Consider the following 26,785-nt stretch of genomic DNA (forward strand, 5'->3'; position numbering starts at 1 on the left):
TTATTGGCAGTTTTACGGTATATATATATATATATTTATTTATTTATTTATATATATAATTGAGTATGTGTGGGCGATATTTATGTTTGTTTGTATAAATTGTATGTATATTTAAATTCTGTGTCCAGCCACAGCTACGACGTTTCAAGTAGGGGTGCACCGATCACGTTTTTTGCCACCGATCACCGATTGCCGATCGCCTATGGGAAATATCTGCCCAACCGATCATCGACCGATCACCGATTACCGATCATCACCGATCACCGATATATAAACTCCTCAAAGAAAGTTTGGAAACGTTATTTTAGGTCGATTATTTCTCCCCTTTAATAATACCAATTGGCATTGTATTTTATATCGTTGGAAAGCCTGATTAGTGATAGGGCTTTTTTTGATTTCAAAATAAATAAATAATAATAATACTATAAAAAAATATCGGCAATCAGCCGAAATATCGGCAATCAGCAATCAGCCGAAATATCGGCAATCAGCCGATCGCATATTTGAGGTCAAAGTCGGCCGATACAGATTGCTTGCCGATCGATCGGTGCCCCCCTACTTTCAAGTGTGCTCGGGCTGAAACTTTCAGGGGGTGTAAAAGGGCACCAGTGCGGGTGACCTGACAGAGCCGGAGCTTTTTAATGAGCTAATGATGTGATGTCATGAGATGGGGAGTATACTCATCACCAGCTATAGCTGATGCTAGCCTCGTTAGCTTACCGTATAAAAGGGCGAGAGACCTACTCTGTACAAAGATGAGATACTGACCCTCGACTGTTAATCAAGTAATGGCCAGTCAATTCCATTCGGATTAAAATTGAGGAATGAAGAATATCTCATAGGTTGTCCCTTCCTGCCCAAGTAAACTAGCAACCTGTGGGAAACATTGTGTCAACAACACTGTGTCATTCGCCAACAGATGATGACGCAAGCATACACCCATCCCTCCATTCACCCCATGTCACACTGTCACAGAGGGAGGTGTGATGGGGACGTTGGAGGTGGTGGGGTGGGCGAGGGGGTCTAGTGTTTCTAACGCCCCCTCCTCCTCCTCCACCCAGTCCCTCTGTCCTCCTGATGGCTGCCTGTTGGAATGTCGTGTGACCAAGTTATTTTTAGACGAGCCTGCTTGAAATAGTCAAACCCGGGGCTTCATTGAAGATAAACACAAGCTGCTCTCGCACCGTGTGGCACGTAAAAACCCCAGTTTCTTTGGATTGAGCCGAAGTTTGTGTTGGAGACTTTGCCGCTGGCACGGACCACTTCTAGTCGTCTCTCGCTTCCTCCTCCTTCAAAAAAAAAATTAACTGCCGTCATCATCATCATCATCGTCTTCTGACTGCCTGTAGTCGCATCAGCAAATCATCCTAAAGCTCTGGAGATGTCTCCTGACGACCGCGGGGCAGGACTGAGGTATGACAGCAGCCCCTCCGGGTGTGTTCAGTTGCACAGACTAGAACAGACTGGCTTGTTTCTGTCTCTTTGCTGCCTTTTGACAACAGTTACAAAGCTATAGTAGATGGGATGCAATCCTTTTTCATTGTTTGTGTTTATAATAACGTTCAGTCGTAAGTCATTTATAAGCCTTCAGTTAATGATGAACTAACCGTTTACAAAACATGAATATACATTTGTAGATGATTAATAAATCTTATGTTAACATATGACAAATGTGTTGTAAGTCATCTATAAACTTTTAGTAAATGAAGTGTTCCTCACCTGTTGTAAAGGATGTGTAAATAATTTACAATGAATTTACAAGGCTTTCTGCATCCCCTAATCTAAAGTGTAAACCAGTCATCACACATACATGTGTTACATACAAGGGGGTAGTAGCTCTGTTTGTCAAAATTGAAGCCAATGCAGAAGTGTCCTCTTTGCCTGCAGGGGGCGACCCCATTGGTTTGTGGACTTCTGTTTTGAAGCCTCAAGTATGGCCTCATCAGTAAACACTTTCCTAATGTGTTTATGGTCTCAATAGTAGTTGACTATGTTGTAGTTGCAGACTATGTTTTGGGGCGTGATTGACATGTCGCTTGTCCACTGATCACACAGCTCACCGATGACGGACCAATAGCAGGCGTGCTCTGTGGGAAACCCCTGGACTTGTGTCAAGATCCAAGATGGCAATGGCCAAAATGCCATATGTGAGGCATAAAAAAACAGAAGTCAACAGACCAATGGGTCGCTCCCTGCAGGCCATTCGAAAGAATGCAGGTTCAAGTGCACTTCCGCATTGGCTTCAATTTTGACAGAGCTACCCCCTGTATGTTACACATTTATGTGTGATGAATGGTTTACACTTTAGATTAGGGGATGCAGAAAGCCTTGTAAATTAATTGTAAATGATTTACACATCATTTATAACAGGTGAGGAACACTTCATTTACTAAAAGTTTATAGATGACTTACAACGATATATTAACATACTGTAGAATGTATTAATCATCTACAAATGCATATTCGTGTTTTGTAAGTGATTAGTTCATCATTAACTAAAGGCTTATAAATGACTTGGGACTGAACGTTATTATAAAGTGTTACCCAGTTGTCTGATCATCAGCGATTGACCATCTACTCACATTTTTCTTATCCCATCTGAAGAAGTTAGCTCACACATTTGACCAAAATGGTCAAATTTCTGGTTTGTTGTACCCTGCTAACCCGCTAACCCTTAAACGTCTGCTGGTCCATGTACATGCACCTTGATATTAATTTTTATTTTTGATAGTCTTAATTAATTATTTTTTTATTTTTTATTGATTCTTATCCATTGGTAACTTCATCTCTCATACCTCATATCAACATTTCATGCTCACTGAATTTTAACCCCTCAAATGCCAGTTTACTGTATTTTCTGTACAATAAAATTTTCAGTAGAAAACACAAAATATTATTTTTTTCCCTTCCCATGAATGCCACCTGGTGGCGCTGTGGTGGGATTATCATAGCTATGGATTGATGACATTTTTGGCGGAGGAATTACTTTATCCCAGCTTCCATCTTTTGAGAATTGCAAATTTGCATTTTTTTAACTTTCATGGATCTTGATATTAGTACTTGTTTTTTATATTTATAAGTAAGTATTTTCTTATTTTTTATCGATCCATATCCGTTCCTGATTCCATTCCTCCCACCTCATATGCGTAGTTGAACATCCTGCTCAAAACACACGCTTGAGCGACACCATTTAGGCCATGAGTGAGGGAGCACAGAACTGGCCTCCATGGATGACGCTCTGACCGCCTCCGCCGCCCAAGGCGCTCCTTCGTGGGCATCGGATGTTACTGTGGCCCGCTGCGCCTCGCAGCTTTTGCCTGTCTCAACGCGGAAGTCATTGAAACCTCTTAGAACGGCAATGATCGCGACAAGATTACACATCTAGAGTCACTTTTTGATGCCGATTCCGAAAATGCTCGTCATGAGTCTCTACAACGAACGGGCGCGGAGATACGATGTAGTTTCAACTAAGGTAAGTTTTACAAAAAAAAACATGAAACTGCCCATTTTCGACTTCGAGCTAGTTTTCACAAGAAACGCAAATGAGCTTCATCCTATGGAATCAAATAAGGGCCAAGCTTCAAATAATTAGTTTGCACCGGAAAATCCGCGTTCGCAGGTCATATGACCATTTTTCCATGATTGATAACTGCAGGGTACTTTTCATGTAAATCTCCATGTAATTGGTTGCTGTGCTGTGCTGTGTGATGTGCTGGGGAAATAGCGGGGGGGGGCAAACACAATAGAAACTACAAATTTGATGTCTTGAGTCGAACTGAGAGGTGTAAGATCAGAAAAATAATTATTTTTGGGGAAAGTGGCTGGGAGTCGATTTTTTTTTTTTTTTTTTTTGCAAAATTAACATTGAAGTCAATGGGAAAACTATGCAATGGAATTGAAGCCTTGTAACTCAACCAAATGTTCAATCAACCCGAAGGTTAGATATTAAGGTCAAATTTCAAGGTATTTGGTACAGGATGCCCGCTGAAAAAAATTAAATACATTAATTTTGTAAGAATTTCCTGGAGGTCTCAAAAAGGCGGTTTTAATGGGAGTCAATGGGCGTGCCGGTGGACCCCAGCAGACGTTTAAGGAGTATTTGAGTTTCTGGGTGCCAGGACGATGTTTTTCTATTTTTTTCAACGTGAATTACCATAATAAACCATAAAAACAACCTGTGCTTAATCTTACACTTTTCGCTCCAGGATTTTCCAAATTACACTTACGCGATTATTGCTTCGCACCAGCTGGGTGGACCAGCAGGGTATAAGGGCTCAGCGTCAACCACAACATGGCATGAGTCTTCTTGGAAAGCAGTACTTTACTTTACTTTATTGTTTATTTGGACAGGACAATGCACATTAATAAAACAGTTAAACACGTACAGAATCATCCATATGTGACAACGGTAAAAGTGCCGCGGTTAGCCGAAGCTAAATTTCACCCGCAGTCCTCGGAACATAAACAACTAAAAACTACAGGATAAATACAGAATACGGGAATAAAAAACAATATAATAAAAATGCACAAGGGGTAACAAAGAACATACACAAGGGATAACAATACATACACAGAATAAAAGCAATACACACAAACACATAAGATAATAAAATGATAAAAAAATAAAATGTCCAAGAGAAGGCTATTAATTATGGGTGCACTGAGTACACATCTCAACACATATGTGTGTACTCATATGTGTGTGTACACATATGAGTACACATATGAGTACACATCTCAACACATATGTGTGTACACATATGAGTACACATCTCAATTTGCATAAATAACATTGTCAGCTAGGACATTCATTTCTTACTTTACTGATATCAGCTGTCCGTCACTGTGAAGCCAATCTGGGCACCCAGAGTCTATCAGTCTGAAGACTAATAAGACTCTAATAACCCAGAGTCTATCAGTCTGAAGACTAATAAGACTCTAATAACCCAGAGTCTATCAATCTGAAGACTAATAAGACTCTAATAACCCAGAGTCTATCAGTCTGAAGACTAATAAGACTCTAATAACCCAGAGTCTATCAGTCTGAAGACTAATAAGACTCTAATAACCCAGAGTCTATCAGTCTGAAGACTAATAAAACTCTAATAACCCAGAGTCTATCAGTCTGAAGACTAATAAGACTCTAATAACCCAGAGTCTAACAGTCTGAAGACTGATAAAACTCTAATAACCCAGAGTCTATCAGTCTGAAGACTAAAAAGACTCTAATAACCCAGAGTCTATCAGTCTGAAGACTAATAAAACTCTAATAACCCAGAGTCTATCAGTCTGAAGACTAATAAGACTCTTAATAACCCAGAGTCTATCAGTCTGAAGACTAATAAGACTCTAAGAACCCAGAGTCTATCAGTCTGAAGACTAATAAGACTCTAATAACCCAGAGTCTATCAGTCTGAAGACTAATAAGACTCTAATAACCCAGAGTCTATCAGTCTGAAGACTAATAAGACTAATAACCCAGAGTCTATCAGTCTGAAGACTAATAAGACTCTAAGAACCCAGAGTATATCAGTCTGAAGACTAATAAGACTCTAAGAACCCAGAGTCTATCAGTCTGAAGACTAATAAGACTCTAATAACCCAGAGTCTATCAGTCTGAAGACTAATAAAACTCTAATAACCCAGAGTCTATCAGTCTGAAGACTAATAAGACTCTAATAACCCAGAGTCTATCAGTCTGAAGACTAATAAAACTCTAATAACCCAGAGTCTATCAGTCTGAAGACTAATAAGACTATAATAACCCAGAGTCTATCAGTCTGAAGACTAATAAAACTCTAATAACCCAGAGTCTATCAGTCTGAAGACTAATAAGACTCTAATAACCAAGGGTCTATCAGTCTGAAGACTAATAAGACTAATAAGACTCTAATAACCCAGAGTCTATCAGTCTGAAGACTAATAAAACTCTAATAACCCAGAGTCTATCAGTCTGAAGACTAATAAGACTCTAATAACCCAGAGTCTATCAGTCTGAAGACTAATAAAACTCTAATAACCCAGAGTCTATCAGTCTGAAGACTAATAAAACTCTAATAACCCAGAGTCTATCAGTCTGAAGACTAATAAGACTCTAATAACCCAGAGTCTATCAGTCTGAAGACTAATAAAACTCTAATAACCCAGAGTCTATCAGTCTGAAGACTAATAAGACTCTAATAACCCAGAGTCTATCAGTCTGAAGACTAATAAAACTCTAATAACCCAGAGTCTATCAGTCTGAAGACTAATAAGACTCTAATAACCCAGAGTCTATCAGTCTGAAGACTAATAAGACTCTAATAACCCAGAGTCTATCAGTCTGAAGACTAATAAGACTCTAATAACCCAGAGTCTATCAGTCTGAAGACTAATAAGACTCGGCTGATATTTCGTGGTTTCCGGTGTCGAGCGGACATCTGCACCGAACACTTCTGCTTCCGTCGTTGTTTACAGTCCGACAACATTTCATATGCAGCTACTTGTTTGGAGAGATTAGCTGAAATGTCGTCCGGACCTTAAACGCCTACAAAAAGTATCGAGTGATCAACTCCCACTCCGTTCAACTCCCACTCCATTCAACTCCCACTCCATTCAACTCCCACTCCATTCAACTCCCACTCCATTCAACTCCCACTCCATTCCCGCGTCAATCGGACTGTAAAAAATGACCACGGCGCACGGAAGCAGAAGTCTCGATGCGGACGTCCGCTCTACAATGGAAACCCCGAAATATCGTCCGTCTCTCCCAGAGTCTTATTAGTCGTCAGACTGATAGACTCTGGGTTCTTAGAGTCTTATTACCGGTAGTCGTCAGACTGATAGACTCTGGGTTCTTAGAGTCTTATTAGTCGTCAGACTGATATACTCTGTGTTCTTAGAGTCTTATTAATCGTCCGACTGATAGACTCTGGGTTCTCAGGGTCTTATTAGTCATCAGACTGATATACTCTGTGTTCTTAGAATCTTATTAGTCGTCAGACTGATAGACTCTGGGTTCTCAGAGTCTTATTAGTCGTCAGACTGATAGACTCTGGGTTCTCAGGGTCTTATTAGTCGTCATACTGATAGACTCTGGGTTCTTAGAGTCTTATTAGTCATCAGACTGATAGACTCTGGGTTCTTAGAGTCTTATTAGTCACCAGACTGATATACTCTGGGTTCTCAGATTTTTATTAGTCACCAGACTGATAGACTCTGGGTTCTCAGGGTCTTATTAGTCACCAGACTGATATACTCTGGGTTCTCAGATTTTTATTAGTCACCAGACTGATAGACTCTGGGTTCTCAGGGTCTTATTAGTCACCAGACTGATATACTCTGGGTTCTCAGATTTTTATTAGTCACCAGACTGATAGACTCTGGGTTCTCAGGGTCTTATTAGTCACCAGACTGATATACTCTGGGTTCTCAGATTTTTATTAGTCACCAGACTGATAGACTCTGGGTTCTCAGGGTCTTATTAGTCACCAGACTGATAGACTCTGGGTTCTCAGAGTCTTATTAGTCACCAGACTGATAGACTCTGGGTTCTTAGTCTTATTAGTCATCAGACTGATAGACTCTGGGTGGCCAGATTGCTGTGAAGCTGCTGCTGCATACACAGAACGTAAACAGGTATTAGCTGCATGGGAGTTCAGATTTCTGTATCATATTGACACAGCCAGGAGGATAAACATATTTACCGTCTCTCCAACCACATGTGAACAGCTTGGATGTTTTTGACGCCATTCCTTGCGTTGTTTGTCTCGCTCTATATTTAAAGCGCTGTCCGTCACTGGGCTTGTTAGAAGCTCAGACACGCTGCTCCCTGAGTTGTTTCAGAGATGAGTGAAACGCCATGGCTACATGTCCAGCAGCTGCTTGTATGGTAAGCCCCTCCCCCATGGCTGTCCAGCAGCTGCTTGTATGGTAAGCCCCTCCCCTTTCCTGCTGTAAACCAGCCCGTCAGCTTAGAACATTCAAGGACTGAAGTGTCCAGACTCCTGTGAAACATAACCGTCAGGTGGACGAGTTGAGGCACAGATGGATGGACAAGAGCGGTGGTCTACTGATCTGGAGTAATAACGTGATATGTTCTCTTAGCGGTATCTAAGATATGGCCCAAGTGTTATAGTGGCTAATAGTCAACATAAGACTCTTTGAGCACAGACCGCAGGACTGAGGCATTTCAGGCTTGGCCACCTATGTGTATTAGGTCAACAGTTCTAACAAGCCGTGCAAACGCTTCTGGATTAAACCGGACACCAAAAACGATCTAGGTGTAATTCATAGAAGATCCAGAGGCGGTAAGACAGAGAATCCACCCCAAAGTCAAATGTATCTTATTCACAGGGTAAACACTCTGTTTTAATTTGAAGAAAAATCTGAAAGAACTGTCCAAAGCATCTGACTTTGAACTCGGGAGCTTCTGAGATTCTGATAATGAGAAAAGAGATTATTTCCGCATTGGAACTTCCCTGATCTTTTCCCAAAGGGAAATAACGGCGGTGCCAAGAGGTTTACCCAGGCAGCATCTTTATAAACCACTGTCCCACATACCAGTTGACTTGGAGAAACCTTTTAGTCTGTTATCCGAGAATGTTTACAGCTCTCTCCCAGGAGAGGTGTGGTCTTTCGTGGAATCGAGAAACTCCTATCCTCACCGATTGCCTTGCGTTAACGCCGTCACCTGTTCGGTCCATCGAGTTTCCCTGGAAAGCCGTCTCCTCGGGAAGCATGTGCCTGGAAGGCGAGAGGGGAGAGAGGGGAGCAGCGAGCTGACCTTTCGTCACGAGGGTTGTGATGTGAGACTGAGACCAGGCTGGGCGAGAGGGAGGGCCGGGTGTATGTTTGGGTGGGGTGAGAGGGAGGGCCGGGTGTATGTTTGGGTGGGGTGAGAGGGAGGGCCGGGTGTATGTTTGGGTGGGGTGAGAGGGAGGGCCGGGTGTATGTTTGGGTGGAGTGAGAGGGAGGGCTTAGGGTGTATGTTTGGGTGGGGTGAGAGGGAGGGCCGGGTGTATGTTTGGGTGGGGTGAGAGGGAGGGCCGGGTGTATGTTTGGGTGGGGTGAGAGGGAGGGCCGGGTGTATGTTTGGGTGGTGTGAGAGGGAGGGCCGGGTGTATGTTTGGGTGGGGTGAGAGGGAGGGCCGGGTGTATGTTTGGGTGGTGTGAGAGGGAGGGCCGGGTGTATGTTTGGGTGGTGTGAGAGGGAGGGCCGGGTGTATGTTTGGGTGGAGTGAGAGGGAGGGCCGGGTGTATGTTTGGGTGGTGTGAGAGGGAGGGCCGGGTGTATGTTTGGGTGGAGTGAGAGGGAGGGCTTAGGGTTAGGGGGGGGGGGGGGTGGTAGGTTTGCGGGTGAGTCTGGGGGAGGAAGGGTTACCGGTTCAGTGGGAAAGTATAGGGATGGAGCTTCGCCAAGCAGAGTGGGATGTCGGCCATCACCGATAATGATGGTGAACTTTGACTTTTGTTTAGTTTGTCTCATAGATTTTAATTGATATGATGTCATTCCCAATACAAATTGCCATTCTTGAATGGTCATTTTGCCAGTAGCTACACTTAGGCTGTGTTACTGTTCTGATGTAGCTACACTTAGGCTGTGTTACTGTTCTGATGTAGCTACACTTAGGCTGTGTTCACATGTAGCTACACTTAGGCTGTGTTACTGTTCTGATGTAGCTACACTTAGGCTGTGTTCACATGTAGCGACACTTAGGCTGTGTTACTGTTCACATGTAGCTACATTTAGGCTGTGTTCACATGTAGCTACACTTAGGCTGTGTTACTGTTCTGATGTAGCTACACTTAGGCTGTGTTACTGTTCTGATGTAGCTACACTTAGGCTGTGTTACTGTTCACATGTAGCTACACTTAGGCTGTGTTCACATGTAGCGACACTTAGGCTGTGTTCACATGTAGCTACACTTAGGTTGTGTTACTGTTCACATGTAGCTACACTTAAGCTGTGTTCACATGTAGCTACACTTAGGCTGTGTTCACATGTAGCTACACTTAGGCTGTGTTCACATGTAGCGACACTTAGGCTGTGTTACTGTTCACATGTAGCTACACTTAGGCTGTGTTCACATGTAGCGACACTTAGGCTGTGTTACTGTTCACATGTAGCTACACTTAGGCTGTGTTCACATGCAGAATTGTAGCTACACTTAGGCTGTGTTCATATGTAAAATTGTAGCTACACTTAGGCTGTGTTCACATGCAGAATTGTAGCTACACTTAGGCTGTGTTCACATGTAGAATTGTAGCTACACTTAGGCTGTGTTCACATGTAAAATTGTAGCTACACTTAGGCTGTGTTCACATGTAAAATTGTAGCTACACTTAGGCTGTGTTCACATGTAGAATTGTAGCTACACTTCGGCTGTGTTCATATGTAAAATTGTAGCTACACTTAGGCTGTGTTCACATGCAGAATTGTAGCTACACTTAGGCTGTGTTCACATGTAGAATTGTAGCTACACTTAGGCTGTGTTCACATGTAGAATTGTAGCTACACTTAGGCTGTGTTCACATGCAGAATTGTAGCTACACTTAGGCTGTGTTCACATGTAAAATTGTAGCTACACTTAACTCATTGAGTGCCAATGACGACTTTAGTCGTCAATTGCTTTAGTAACGTCGAGTGCCAAAGACGACTAAAGTTGTCAATTGCGTTTTTTGACGGTGGGACGTGTATCAAAGCCAGATCCATCTCCTGTGAAAGTATGGTGGCTGTTGAATGTGTAAAAGCTATTTTAGGGACCCATTAGGTGGCGACAGTGCTCTCCAGATTAGAGAAAGGCCAGGAGAAAAGAGAGAAGAAGTCATGAGGAAACGGAAATCGCATCGATATGCATGAAGCATAACGTTAGCTGTGCCTGTGAACAGCAGTCAATCTGCTGACACCACAATTGAGCTCCTCCGTCTCCGCTGCAATAGCCCCTCCATATGATTTAGTTGCCGACACCAGCCTCTTTCTGAAAAGTTACATTATTCTCAGCTGGGAGCCGGGACAGGCTGTGAAAAAGCGGGGGGATGCAGCGCACTTTTCAGTGCAGACGGAGCAAAAGCAGAGCGAGAGCAAACGCAGCGACACTGAGTCGCGCAGAGACACTCCCACGAAGGAGGAGGAGGAGGGGGGTGGGGCACGCAGGGCAGCATACAACACACAACACCCACACAGCAGGCTCGATTGACAGAGACAGGCAAACAAGCTATCTGATGCCCACCAGCAGTAAATCAAGACCAGCAAGAAGGTGTAGGGTCTGCGCACGCAGGGGCCAGCGCTGCTGGTTGCAGCTAAAAAATATTATTTTGCCAAACAAAATTCCTTTGTTTTCACTATTTTATTAATTAAGTAAATTATTTTTGAGGTGTCACATCAGAAAATATTACCTTCAGAGTCAGTCATGTGCTTGAAATGCTATATTTCACAAAAGGCTCAATATCTCAGCTTCTAGATGGAAACGCCAATTTTTTCTGTTTTTGACCTATCTTCTCCGGCTGATAACTAAAGAACGGAAAATGATATCAATAAACTTTTTTTTGGTGTGATCCTCCACATGCGCTATGTCCTGCCGGTGAAACTCCTCACTATCAGGTGAAAAGAAGCGGCTGGCGATGGCACATGTTTTCGGAGGAAGCATGGTGCTAGTCTACAACTCTCCCCAGATTGGCAGAGGGGGTGGAGCAATGAATGGAGCAGCAGTACCAAGTACAGTACAAGTTGGGGGGGGGGGGGGGGTATATGGTATTCCTATTCGCTGGTCAGGCAGTTGCTCTCATTCCAGAAGGTCTTCCTATTGGCTAGGGTTGTCTTAACGCTTATCTGACTGAGCCAACGGAAACCAACAACAAACATTGCTGAGGGTTGATTTGCCTTCGCTGAGAGGTGATTGGCTGATTGCATCGCTTAAAAGAAATGTAAACAGTGGTGGGGACAGAATGGGACACTTCACAAAGGAGACATGTCCCCAGTGTCCCTGTGTAAATGTCACCTATGCCAACAAAATAGACTTTAGATTTTGATTTAGCAATCATCTAAAAATACCCAGTGAGCAGGGTTGTGTACATTCTTTCCCACATAGTCCACATTGTTTATTTTGTACATGGTGCTATTGATAGCACTGGACCTATGGCAGCATGCAGATGAGATGTTGGCGCCCCCTTACTGTCAGTGTGAGACCAGCAGTTTGTAAACGCACTACTAACTTTCATCTTGACATTTCTCTCAACTTGCAGATTCTCTCAAACTCCCACCAGTTTCCCCTGCTGTTGTTGTTTTTTTTACATTGAACTTATTTTACTTATATTTGTAACCCTACCCCTTTGAGCTTCCAAACAATCCTGTTCAATTGAATAGTGTAAAAATAATATTCTACAACAGCATGAGTGAATACTGGATTCTGATTGGCTAGCAACAGTGGTAAATAGGCCAACAATCTACAGTTCGGCTCCAACCGCAGTATCACCCCGCTCCCTGATGCTGACTCCGCTCCCTGTGCTGACTCCGCCCACTGTTAGCCTGTCAGTCTGCAAATCTCTAACAAGGAAATGGCCGATCTCTAACAAGGAAATGTCCGATTTCGTAGTAACGTTTGATTTACTGGGTGGATTGAGTTTTGAGCAGTGGTTAGATGAAGATGAAGGTGAAGTGAACAAAGAACGACATGGTGAAATTGGGGAGAGAGAACTGGCTGAGCTTGAGTTGTCTCGAGTTCGGACTAGCGGGAGGTCGGACTAGCGCCCGGACCCCGAACCTGGGACTGTCAAACAAACAAACGCCCTCTGCCGTCACCAGATATCAACACACCACCACCAAAACGGGCTGCTTTAGATAACTGTTTAAATAACTGTACATTTACAGGCAATGTATCAATAACTGTGAATCCCGTTAAGGAATAGGTTAGTTGTTTTTTGGCTCAAAGGCAACTAAATGTTTAGTGCAATCATTGATCTTGTGTATGGAACTATATTCTGTGGCGGAAGGATAAATGTATTCTGAAACCAGTAATGATTGTAAATAAATGAATTGGATGTTACAATTGTCGCCGAGTGCTATAAACCCTGTACCAGTGGTAAATGTGGCCACAACCCCCGACCTCGAGTGGTAAATTTGTTACTCCATATCTCTCTCTATATATATATATCATATTTATAATAATAATAATACATTTTGGTGGTTAGAAGAACTGTCTTTCTTGAAACTGTAATAAAGACAATCCTGAGCATTGTAACTGTGGGGAGGTTGGTGCTGTCTCATTCATTTCAGTTCAAAGTTAAACTGGAGCTTGGTAATTGGTTAACGAGGCCGTACTGTCATTGTGACTCATTTTGAACTTGATTGATGATGCCTGTGTGTTTTGAACTTTACTGATGATGCCTGTGTGTTTTGAACCTGACTGATGATGCCTGTGTGTTTTGAACCTGACTGATGATGCCTGTGTGTTTTGAACCTGACTGATGATGCCTGTGTGTTTGTGCTCCTGCAGCTGGGAGATCATCGACTCAGGCCAGCAAAGCAGGTCTGGGATCAGCCCACAGCTCGGCGACTCCTTCAGACTTTTCCTGCAGGAGACGTCGTCTTTCAAACAGCAGAACCCTGGCAAGGTGAGGCAGAGACTTGACTGACCACTCCACCCACACTGACTTGACTGACCACTCCACACTGACTTGACTGACCACTCCACACTGACTGACTGACCACTCCACACTGACTTGACTGACCACTCCACACTGACTTGACTGACCACTCCACACTGACTGACTGACCACTCCACACTGACTTGACTGACCACTCCACACTGACTTGACTGACCACTCCACACTGACTTGACTGACCACTCCACACTGACTTGACTGACCACTCCACACTGACTTGACTGACCACTCCACAATGACTTGACTGACCACTCCACACTGACTTGACTGACCACTCCACAATGACTTGACTGACCACTCCACACTGACTTGACTGACTACTCCACACTGACGGACTGACCGCTCCACACTGACTTGACTGACCACTCCACACTGACTGACTGAACTTTTCCCTCACTTACTGCATCATAACTGATCAGAGAAGTCATGTCTGGTTGTCTTGCCCTCTGAAGGTATTTGGGACATACAGATTTCATCGTAGACGGCGTTTTTGAGGTTTCGTGCATTCAGTTGATAGAGATGGTCAAATGATGTGCAATTGCATTTTCAGAATTTCATTTAACCATTTGCACCAACGTATCAAATGTGCGGAAACATTGAGTGTTGAGGATAAGACTAAATCTGTATTCAATAAAACACATGGCCACTTCCAAAGCCAGGGGGTCATGTGAAAATCATTGATTCATGGATTGAGAAAAAGGCTGATTTGTACAGATTGCCTTGTTCTCCAATACAGAGCCAAAGTGGAACATCACTTCCTGCTTCAGCACTGTACCAGCGATTTTCATCCGCCATTTATTTTCCCATAGACATTTCGTAAAATGCTTATAAAAATTGGTTTACTTCGTCAAACCAAACGGTTCAGATATATTAAGAAACAGGAGAGACCACATAACATTTCACTCCAAAACGTTAGATAATCGCGGATTTAAAGAAAATATTTTTTCGGGTGTGGTTTTTTAACCTTTTGGTCAGAGTGAAATGTTCTATGGTCTCTCCCGATTCTAAATATAGCTGAACTGTTTAGTTTGACGAAGTCAAACTATTTTTATAAGCATTTTACGAAAAGTCCATAGGAAAATAAATGGCGGATGAAAATCTCTGGTCCAGTGCTGAAGCAGGAAGTAGGCGGTCACTTTGCTTCTCTATACAGTGACACTGGAGAAACACTACGGGCCCTATCTTCGTACGGCGCTATCGTTTGCGCGCCTCATATTGCTATCTTCCCAGCGTCTAAGCTATCGTCTGCCTCCACCGTCCAGTTTTGCGCTGGGATGACGCAGGCGTAGGCGTGGCCCATGCGTGTCCATTGCCTCTAGCCTATCATCTCGCACACTTGCCTCGCGCGAGTGTCATTTAGCGCTCTAGGGAAGATACTGTCGGTATGCTCTGAACGCAAAGAGAGGCTTGGGCGTTGCTCGTTCCAAAATAGGCGTTCCAGCGCAATGTGTTAGAAAAAATCGGCTTGGGTGCTCTCAATTTTAATGCCAGGAAATAGCTGGTCTTAGCGCAAACGCAGACGTACGCCTGAGCGCAGACAGTCTCCACATCTCCGTGCAGTGCAGGAAATCCTTGCTTGGATCCATTTACGCACGGCATGGATGTCACTCTCCACGAGTCGCGCCTGCACACACTCTTCTCTCCTCGGAAGGCCACATTGATTTTCAACTCTATAGCCTACATTGCAGACAAAACACACCTTGATTTAAAAATGAGAATTTGTTCGTCATGGTTTTATTAGGTTACATAATTCCCGACCATACAGGTTTGTGGTGCAGTGAGGTAACAGTAGATTGCTTTTGAGAAAGTTGTGACGGTGTTGTGCCAAGCTGCCTCTCCCCACCCTGGCCGGCCCAAAACACCCAGGGGACCGACCCGTAGTGTCCGGCCAGTACAGTAACCTATTTCCCTGCAATTGCACGCATGCAAGACCAGCTTCTCCACAGCGCGGATGGCGTGACCGCATTCAATGGCTTAACCAGAGTGGACAATTCTGACATAGGCTATTGAAATAGGCTAGATGTGTAGGCCTATATGTTATAGCCTATATGAACGAAACGTCTAATTACAGTAAGCGCACGCTTTGGGACATCACTACTTAATTGCGCGGCGGCCCTCTCTCTCTTCCCTCTCTCTCTCTTCCCTCTCTCTCTCTCTCTCTCTTTTCTCTCTCTCTGTTTCTCTGTTTATCTGCTTGCTCTCAGCAAGAAGGAGGCTGGTGTGTGATGGCGGTGACGCTGTGGCTTTTAAGGGGAGTGATCTCACCTTGTGAATCCTATATGGGAATAAAAACGCCTACGGACGTTTGCGCCGAGATGCACCGAGATGACGGCCCACAATTAGGGCTTTGCGCGGCGCTATTCGATCAGCGCAAAACGGGCGCTAACGCAAAATTACCGCCGTCGGGAAGATAGAGCCCTACATGTATATCCATCTCAGATTATTTTGTGTCATTTTCACTATTTCTTTTCTCTCCTAGTTTTGCCTGCTGGTTTGCAGTTTGTGCACCTTCTTTGCTGTCTTAGGACGCTACATTCCAGGGATTGTTATCTCTTATATTTTCGGTGAGTCGACTGAACAACTTCCATGAATACACCTTTTCATCGCAATGAGGGACAGTGATTTTGTTTGCTCCTAGCGAGCCACAAGTGGATAAAATTACATTTCACTTTGAGCTCCACAAATGAGAGACTTCGTAATATATCATCATCCAATCCTGCTGAATGATGGTTGCATGTGTTTGTTACCTGGTCCCTGAACAGCCACTTTTTTTTTTGTCCAAAGTTTTTTTATTCGTTTTCTGTATATCATACAAAATACAAAATACAGATTTAAATACACTTGACACTTTTAAACAAAAACCCATCCCACGAGAACCCCTAGCCTATTACACCACATACATCATGTCATACATTGCAGTATATCAATACACAAAGACACATAAAAGAAAAAGAAAGAAAAGAAAAAAACACACAACAACAACAACAACAAAAACAGATTAATGAAAATAAATATGAGAGAGGGGGGGGGGGGTAAATCTATACATTTGAAATGCTTGAAGCGTCCATTTTCTCTACCTGGTCCAGGACTGGCTGCCAGATGGTATAAAAGTCGAGAGCACAACCCCTTGTAGCGTATCGGATTTCTTCTAGGGTTAGATGATACATAAGATCTCTGACCCAGTGATTGAAAGTTGGAGGAAACTTGTCTTTCCATTTAAGGAGTACAAGTCTTCTAGCCAGAAGTGTACCAAACGCTATCATCTTTTTACTGCATTGGTTGAGGGAGAGATCACAGGGGACCACACCAAAGATTGCAATTATGGCAAGAGGTTCAATGGATATTTCCAGTATATCAGAATTTTTTTTAAATATGGAATGCCAAAAACCTACTAATTTTGGGCAAAGCCAAAACACATGTGATAAAGTGGCTGGGGTTGTTTGACAGCGATCACAATTAGGATCCATGTTTGGTGTAAATTTGGCCAATCTCGCCCTGGACCTGGACAGCCACTTTTAATGGAAAAACTCACAGCCAATAGTGACAAGCTTTGCTTTTGTTTTTGTTTTGTTGCCATGGGAACATCAGGGTTTTTCTTGCAGTTTCTTTTGGTCAGCAGCAGTGTAGTGTGAACAGTTAAATAATAAGGTGGCTGATGAACTGTGACCTTCAGTAGGCCCATCATAATCAGGCAAAGTTCACCCTATATCACCCAAAAATAAAAAGTCTGTCTTCATCTCCTCCCCATCATGCCAGTTGAAACACAGGTGAAGTTAGCTCCTCCCCCTCATGCCAGTTGAAACACAGGTGAAGTTAGCTCCTCCCCCTCATGCCAGTTGAAACACAGGTGAAGTTAGCTCCTCCCCTCATGCCAGTTGAAACACAGGTGAAGTTAGCTCCTCCCCCTCATGGCAGTTGAAACACAGGTGAAGTTAGCTCCTCCCCCTCATGCCAGTTGAAACACAGGTGAAGTTAGCTCCTCCCCCTCATGCCAGTTGAAACACAGGTGAAGTTAGCTCCTCCCCTCATGCCAGTTGAAACACAGGTGAAGTTAGCTCCTCCCTCTCATGCCAGTTGAAACACAGGTGAAGTTAGCTCCTCCCCCTCATGCCAGTTGAAACACAGGTGAAGTTAGCTCCTCCCCCTCATGCCAGTTGAAACACAGGTGAAGTTAGCTCCTCCCCCTCATGCCAGTTGAAACACAGGTGAAGTTAGCTCCTCCCCCTCATGCCAGTTGAAACACAGGTGAAGTTAGCTCCTCCCCCTCATGCCAGTTGAAACACAGGTGAAGTTAGCTCCCCCCCTCATGCCAGTTGAAACACAGGTGAAGTTAGCTCCTCCCTCTCATGCCAGTTGAAACACAGGTGAAGTTAGCTCCTCCCCCTCATGCCAGTTGAAACACAGGTGAAGTTAGCTCCTCCCCCTCATGCCAGTTGAAACACAGGTGAAGTTAGCTCCTCCCTCTCATGCCAGTTGAAACACAGGTGAAGTTAGCTCCTCCCCCTCATACCAGTTGAAACACATGTGAAGTTAGCTCCTCCCCCTCATGCCAGTTGAAACACAGGTGAAGTTAGCTGCTCCCCCTCATGCCAGTTGAAACACAGGTGCAGTTAGCTCCTCCCTCTCATGCCAGTTGAATCACAGGTGAAGTTAGCTCCTCCCCTCATGCCAGTTGAAACACAGGTGCAGTTAGCTCCTCCCTCTCATGCCAGTTGAAACACAGGTGCAGTTAGCTCCTCCCTCTCATGCCAGTTGAAACACAGGTGCAGTTATCTCCTCTCCATCATGCCAGTTTAAACACAGGTGGAGTTAGTCCATATAACACACAGGGAGGTTACAGCACAACTGCAGAAAAACCACTCACCATCGACTTCAGTTATACTGTACTGAAGTCAATGGTGATGTATATTTTCAGAGAAGTAGAAATGTACGTTTCCCCCTTAGACCGTATCCATTTGATAATGATGATGCAGTCACTAAGATGCATATGTTAGTGGTTTTTCTGGACACACATCTCATAGCATCTCCTGACCTTGCTCTGCAGTGCTGGGCATCTTCCTGTGGCCTCTGATCTCGTCTCCTGAGTTTGGCTTGTGGCTGGAGCCAGTTCTGCAGAAACTGGACTTCGGCATCCTGGAGTTCCTTCAGAAAATCAAAGAGAATCACGGTAAGCTATCAGCAATATGTGACATATGAGATGTAGTATGTCTTCATCTTTGGTGCTAACTGTCATTGTTGTGGTGTTTTTACGCACTGCACATCCCAAAGATCGCCTGTCAATCAGTGTGGGCGGAGCTTGTATTTTCTTTGGATGCAGTTTGAGTTTCTCTTCTCTCTGTTCAGACATGGGGCCATAGTGTCCTACAGGCACTATCGCTTGCACACCAGTTTGCGCGCCTCTTATGCTATCTTCCCTGCCTCGTCGGCAGGATAGCAGTCCGCCTCGCGCAAGTGCCAATTTGCGTTCAGGTGTTGTGCCGAGTTTTGCACCCCCGCCGCCAAACACAACCCCACCTCACGGAAGCGTATTGTAATGATTTATACAGAAACCTAACTGTGCGGAACTCGGCATGGCACCGGGCACAGGTGCAAATTGGAGGCGTGCCAAATCATGTGCGCACGGCGCAAACAGGATTTCCACCAGAATTATTCACAGGTGTGGCCTGGCAAAGCCTGGGCATTACCTCAATCAAACCAATCAGGTTTGCTCCTGACTGCTATCCTGCCGACGAGGCAGGGAAGATAGCATAAGAGGCGCGCAAACTGGTATGCAATGAGGGGGCATGGTGGCTCAGTGGTAGAGCTGTCGCCTCACAGCTAGAAGGTCCTGGGTTCGATTCTCACCTGGGATGCTGTGGGCGCTGAGGTTGTGTTCCCCCCCATATCCTCAGTGCCTACTGCCCAGGTGGGCTATCTCGTCGAAAGGGCCTTTCTGTGTGGAGTTTGCATGTTCTCCCCGTGCTCCCCATGGGGTTCCTCCGTACATAACCCCCCCACTAAAAACATGCAGAAGATCGTCATCGTCATGCGACCAGTGACGACAACATCCGAAGTTGGTCCCCGGGCGCTGGAAAGGAAAAGTTAGTTGTCCGTCTACTAACTGTTTTTAAAACAAAACCAATAATAAAATCTTCTCTGTTTTCTTCATTTCAGAGAAGAGACTGGCCCAGGCCCAGACTGAGAACGAGAGCATCGAGGCCGACCTCTCTTCCATGTTTCCTAAGGTTGGGAATCTCATCTCCCCTCTACCTTCAATTTAAATTCATCTGGAAGAAAACATGCACGCTTTTAGCCCTATTCAGAACATGGGGTAGTGGTGCACTCTTGTGGCCGAAGTGAGCATTATAACAAAGGAAAATCAGCCTAGAATCAGATGATCCTAGCAAAAGCTTCCTCCCCATCTGTTCTTAAGTCATAAACACAGAAGAGAAAACAATTTAGATCAGACTTTTTCTCTCTCTCTCACATGTTTCTCAGGGCTTCTCTAGGTTTAACTCCACCAGTGAGAGTATTTCTGTCTCTCTCTGTATTTTAGAAAGTAACATCTAACCGTTAGATGTTGCTTTTAGATTCTAACATTTCAATCTGTTTTCCTGTAACAGCTGGACTCCACAGCCTGTAAGGAAATGTCTGTATCTGACACAGAGGTGTCGGACGTGACATGGACAGACAATGGCACATTCAACCTGTCAGAAGGACATACGCCTCAGACAGAGAACTCAGAGGGTAGGTGTGGCATCTCCATACCCTCCTACACCAACATCTCAGAGGGTAGGTGTGGCAGCTCCTTACCCTCCTACACCAACATGTAGGCTTGTGACAGGACATATGCCTCAGACAGTAGGTGTGCCAGCTCCTTACACTCCTACACCAACATCTCAGAAGGTAGATGTGCCAGCTCCATAACCTCCTACACCAACATCTCGGAGGGTAGGTGTGACAGCTCCATACCCTCCTACACCAACATCTTAGACGGTAGGTGTGACAGCTCCATACCCTCCTACACCAAGATCTCAGAAGGTAGGTGTGACAGCTCCATACCCTCCTACACCAAGATCTCAGAAGGTAGGTGTGACAGCTCCATACCCTCCTACACCAACATCTTAGACGGTAGGTGTGACAGCTCCATACCCTCCTACACCAAGATCTCAGAAGGTAGGTGTGACAGCTCCATACCATCCTACACCAACATCTCAGAAGGTAGGTGTGACAGCTCCATACCCTCCTACACCAACATCTCAGAGGGTAGGTGTGACAGCTCCATACCATCCTACACCAACATCTCAGAGGGTAAGTGTGACAGATCCATACCATCCTACACCAACATCTCAGAAGGTAGGTGTGACAGCTCCATACCCTCCTACACCAACATCTCAGAGGGTAAGTGTGACAGCTCCATACCCTCCTACACCAACATCTCAGAAGGTAGGTGTGACAGCTCCATACCCTCCTACACCAACATCTCAGAGGGTAAGTGTGACAGCTCCATACCATCCTACACCAACATCTCAGAGGGTAAGTGTGACAGCTCCATACCATCCTACACCAACATCTCAGAGGGTAGGTGTGACAGCTCCATACCCTCCTACACCAACATCTCAGAGGGTAGGTGTGACAGCTCCATACCCTCCTACACCAACATCTCAGAGGGTAGGTGTGCCAGCTCCATACCTGCCTACACCAACATCTCAGAGGGTAGGTGTGACAGCTCCATACCATCCTACACCAACATCTCAGAGGGTAGGTGTGACAGCTCCATACCCTCCTACACCAACATCTCAGAGGGTAGGTGTGACAGCTCCATACCATCCTACACCAACATCTCAGAGGGTAGGTGTGACAGCTCCATACCTGCCTACACATGCTCACAATCACACATAAGTCTGAGTCCAACATGTAGGTTTGTGACAGGGAGCCTCAAACTAAGAAGCACACCTGATTGAGCAACTTGAGTTTGATGGGACAGCAACATACTGTACTAACACCACCAAGGGGGTTTGTTTTTAGTATTCTCAACATTATACATTTTCAACAATTTACCTACACGTTACTCTTTGCACATCACTCTTTTGCCCAATGGCCAACAATTATATCACATATAGATAATCTATTCTAGATTAATGTCCCATTTATACTGTTAGAAATGCTGTTTCAAATGCACTCAAGATACACTGAAAATGGATAACAATTTACACTCACATGCAGTCGTCCAATACTCACAAACACTCAAATACATTAGAGCAAAAAAGAAAGAATGAAACAAATGTTGGATAGTGAAGAAGACTAAAAAATGTTGTAAACCTGTACAAATATAGCACCAAAAATAAAGTTGAATCATCAAGTCATCCATAGATTTCAAATGTTGTTTTAATATGAATTTAAACTGTGCCATATTGTAAAGTGTTGTGCTTATTTTCGCACAATCAGCACTGCCTAAATCAAAGTACAAAATGACTATACATCCACTTGTTTTTAATCACACTCAACCAAACACATGTTTACATTCAATGTCGAGGATATACAACAAATTCAACATGGCTGTTTCCACTGGTCTGTTTGTGCTGGTTCTGGATTGAGGTTTGAATCTTAACTTGCACGTCCTCTCTCCAACCTCCCAGACCTCGACAGAGAAGAAGCGTTTACCGGCGGCCTCCCAGAATTCCCCTCCCTTGACAACGGCATACTGACCAACGGAGACGATGATGACGACCTTAGCATCGGACTCCCCACGCCTCCGCCTAATCCACAGCAGCCAATTGAATCCAAGCGTACAGGTAGGGGTGGGCGATATGGCCCTAAAATAATATCACTATATTTCAGGGTATTTCTGCGATAACGATATTCTTGACGATATGAAAAAAATACTGAGAAATATGTCATTATTCATTTCAAGAAGCTGCAATCGCAAACAAAAATAAGTGTTATAGTTTTACATCCGCGTAAATGTAAGTTTGCCTTCAAATATGCCTTTGAATATGACCGCAGTTTGTTCATATACGTATAGTTTGTTGTACATGCTCTTTTGTAACCAAACCAATTCCACACGGCTGAAGCCACTCCCCATTTTGGAATTAACTCCTCCCCCGTGGAGCCGCTTTCAGTCATGTTTGTTGTTGCTGTGCGTACGTCACACCTCACAGCTAGAAGGTCCTGGGTTCGATTCTCAACTGGGACGCTGTGAGCGCTGAAGGAGTGCGTGCCCGTCCGCATGTCCTCGAGTGCCCACCGCCCGGGTGGGGTCGTCAAAAGGGCCCTTCTGTGTGGAGTTTGCATGTTCTCCCCGTGCCCCCTGGGGGTTTCCTTCATATAGGAACCCCCTTCACCAAAACATGCAATATCCTGGTTGCTAATGTGGTGCCTTCTCTGGTCATTAGGGGCGCCTGTTCAGAGGGAGGGGAACTGGTTGGAATAGCGTGAACCTCCCACGCGCTATGTCCTACCGGTGAAGCTTCCCCTTTCAGGTGAAAAGAAGCGGCTGGCTAACTGCCCATGTCTCGGAGGAAGCATGGAGCCAGCCTCGGCTCTCCCCAGATTGTCAGAGGGTGGAGCAGCAACCAGGATAAATACATTAAATTATCACTAATGGGGGATAAAAATGGGATACAACAGCGGGGGGGGGGGGGGGGGAGAATATTGCCATTATCACGATATGAATTTTTGATGATATGATAATGAATGTAATGATATATCGATGACGATACAATATGGCACATCCCTACATACAGGTCCTTCGTACAAAGACCATCCCGCCAACAAGACCCTAGAATTGGTCAACCAGATGGCGGGCGATGTCATCGCCGCCGCGGTCACGGCCGCCATCCAGGAGAGAATAGAAGCCGCCGTCGGCTTGGCGATGGCAAAGGAAGAGCCGGGAAGGTCGAGACTCCTGGAATTGGAGCTGGCCGAGGAGTCTGACAGCGAGGTGGAGGACTTTGAGCTCCTGGACCAGGCCGAGCTGGAGCAGCTGGAAGGGGAGCTGGGGCTGGGAGAGGAGGAGACCCAGGCCAAAGAGGAGGCTCAGGACAAGAGCAGCAAGCCGCCCTCCAGAGGATTCCTCTCCAAACTCCTCGGACGCCATTGATTCAGGAAGAGAACAGCAGGAGGAGACACAGGGGCGAGGGGAGGTGTGTTCATAGAGGACTGTTGAGGGTACAGTCAGACTCTGACTCCAGTCCGAGTCCTGGACACATTTTCAGGACTCGTGACCACTAACTAGTGAATCGACGTGGACTTGAGCACTGATGACTCGAACATTCAGGCATTGGGACTTGGAGTTAGAGACGAGGACTCAGACTTGTTAATTGATGAATAAATTAATTAATTAATCTTTAACGTTTTTGTAATAGGCCCTAATAATTTGGCATAATATATTGATAGCTCTCTTAATAGGCTACCGTGACATCATTCAATGTTCACCTACATGTGGATTCATGCTCATGTTCAGTAACTCCACAATCTGACTTGGCCTGATGTAACGGGGACTCGACTCCGACTCTTTTTTTGGTGACTGAGACTTGAACACTGGGGACTCGGGACTTGATTTGGACTCGAGATAGAGTGACTGGACTCTGGAGCTAACACCCATGAGATATAGTGACTGGACTCTGGAGCTAACACCCATGAGATAGAGTGACTGGACTCTGGAGCTAACACCCATGAGATATAGTGACTGGACTCTGGAGCTAACACCCATGAGATATAGTGACTGGACTCTGGAGCTAACACCCATGAGATATAGTGACTGGACTCTGGAGCTAACACCCATGAGATAGAGTGACTGGACTCTGGAGCTAACACCCATGAGATATAGTGACTGGACTCTGGAGCTAACACCCATGAGATATAGTGACTGGACTCTGGAGCTAACACCCATGAGATATAGTGACTGGACTCTGGAGCTAACACCCATGAGATATAGTGACTGGACTCTGGAGCTAACACCCATGAGATATAGTGACTGGACTCTGGAGCTAACACCCATGAGATATAGTGACTGGACTCTGGAGCTAACACCCATGAGATATAGTGACTGGACTCTGGAGCTAACACCCATGAGATATAGTGACTGGACTCTGGAGCTAACACCCATGAGATAGAGTGACTGGACTCTGGAGCTAACACCCATGAGATAGAGTGACTGGACTCTGGAGCTAACACCCATGAGATATAGTGACTGGACTCTGGAGCTAACACCCATGAGATATAGTGACTGGACTCTGGAGCTAACACCCATGAGATAGAGTGACTGGACTCTGGAGCTAACACCCATGAGATATAGTGACTGGACTCTGGAGCTAACACCCATGAGATATAGTGACTGGACTCTGGAGCTAACACCCATGAGATATAGTGACTGGACTCTAGAGCTAACACCCATGAGATATAGTGACTGGACTCTAGAGCTAACACCCATGAGATATAGTGACTGGACTCTGGAGCTAACACCCATGAGATATAGTGACTGGACTCTGGAGCTAACACCCATGAGATATAGTGACTGGACTCTGGAGCTAACACCCATGAGATAGAGTGACTGGACTCTAGAGCTAACACCCATGAGATAGAGTGACTGGACTCTAGAGCTAACACCCATGAGATATAGTGACTGGACTCTGGAGCTAACACCCATGAGATAGAGTGACTGGACTCTAGAGCTAACACCCATGAGATAGAGTGACTGGACTCTGGAGCTAACACCCATGAGATATAGTGACTGGACTCTGGAGCTAACACCCATGAGATAGAGTGACTGGACTCTAGAGCTAACACCCATGAGATAGAGTGACTGGACTCTAGAGCTAACACCCATGAGATATAGTGACTGGACTCTGGAGCTAACACCCATGAGATAGAGTGACTGGACTCTGGAGCTAACACCCATGTGAGGAGTGATCAGTCTCTGAAATGTGGAAGCAACATCAGAATCATCCTAGCCAGATCGGTCAAACAGGTGCTGCATCTATTTTTGCCTTTTCAATGGAACTTTTATCACCTGATCAGTGGTCAGATCCAAAATTCACAGCGCAGCAGAGCCGTATACACCGCAGATACAAACCCACTTAAACTCACAGTGCAGGTACAAAGCCACTTCTTTTTGTGTTGTTTTTTGTTTTAATCTGAGCCTTAAAGAAGGACGGTTCACCCAAAAAATAACAATTTTGTCATTATCTCCTCCCCCTCATGCCAGTTGAAACACAGGTGAACTTAGCTCCTCCCTCTCATGCCAGTTGAAACACAGGTGAAGTTAGCTCCTCCCTCACATGGCAGTTGAAACAAAGGTGGAGTTAGCTCCTCCCTCTCATGCCAGTTGAAACACGGGTGGAGTTAGCTCCTCGCTCTCATGCCAGTTGAAACACAGGTGGAGTTAGCTCCTCCCTCTCATGCCAGTTGAAAGTTGAAACACAGGTGGAGTTAGCTCCTCCCCCGCATGCCATTTGAAACACAGGTGAAGTTAGCTCCTCCCTCTCATGCCAGTTGAAACACAGGTGAAGTTAGCTCCTCCCTCTCATGCCAGTTGAAACACAGGTGAAGTTAGCTCCTCCCTCTCATGCCAGTTGAAACACAGGTGAAGTTAGCTCCTCGCCTCTCATGCCAGTTGAAACACAGGTGAAGTTAGCTCCTCCCTCTCATGCCAGTTGAAACACAGGTGGAGTTAGCTCCTCGCTCTCATGCCAGTTAAAACACAGGTGGAGTTAGCTCCTCCCTCTCATGCCAGTTGAAAGTTGAAACACAGGTGGAGTTAGCTCCTCCCCCTCATGCCATTTGAAACACAGGTGAAGTTAGCTCCTCCCTCTCATGCCAGTTGAAACACAGGTGAAGTTAGCTCCTCGCTCTCATGCCAGTTGAAACACAGGTGAAGTTAGCTCCTCCCTCTCGTGCCAGTTGAAACACAGGTGAAGTTAGCTCCTCCCTCTCATGCCAGTTGAAACACAGGTGAAGTTAGCTCCTCGCTCTCATGCCAGTTGAAACACAGGTGAAGTTAGCTCCTCGCTCTCATGCCAGTTGAAACACAGGTGAAGTTAGCTCCTCCCTCTCATGCCAGTTGAAACACAGGTGGAGTTAGCTCCTCGCTCTCATGCCAGTTGAAACACAGGTGGAGTTAGCTCCTCCCTCTCATGCCAGTTGAAAGTTGAAACACAGGTGG

The 26,785-nt window shown here is 45.0% G+C and overlaps 1 protein-coding gene across 1 annotated transcript; it reads left to right on the forward strand.

Annotated features, from left to right (window-relative positions):
* Positions 1-1,381: 1,381 nt before the first annotated feature.
* retreg1 (reticulophagy regulator 1) lies at positions 1,382-24,039 on the forward strand (the record flags this gene model as incomplete). Its single annotated transcript, XM_083653642.1, has 8 exons — positions 1,382-1,413; positions 13,473-13,590; positions 16,121-16,205; positions 18,686-18,808; positions 19,795-19,865; positions 20,244-20,367; positions 22,260-22,415; positions 23,367-24,039. The coding sequence occupies 8 exons, from the start codon at positions 1,382-1,384 to the stop codon at positions 23,720-23,722; spliced, it is 1,065 nt and encodes a 354-aa protein (XP_083509768.1). The 3' UTR covers positions 23,723-24,039.
* Between the last annotated feature and the right edge of the window lie 2,746 nt (positions 24,040-26,785).

The sequence above is a fragment of the Poromitra crassiceps genome, assembly GCF_964638095.1.
Source record: "Poromitra crassiceps genome assembly, chromosome: 17".
NCBI lineage: Eukaryota > Metazoa > Chordata > Actinopteri > Beryciformes > Melamphaidae > Poromitra > Poromitra crassiceps.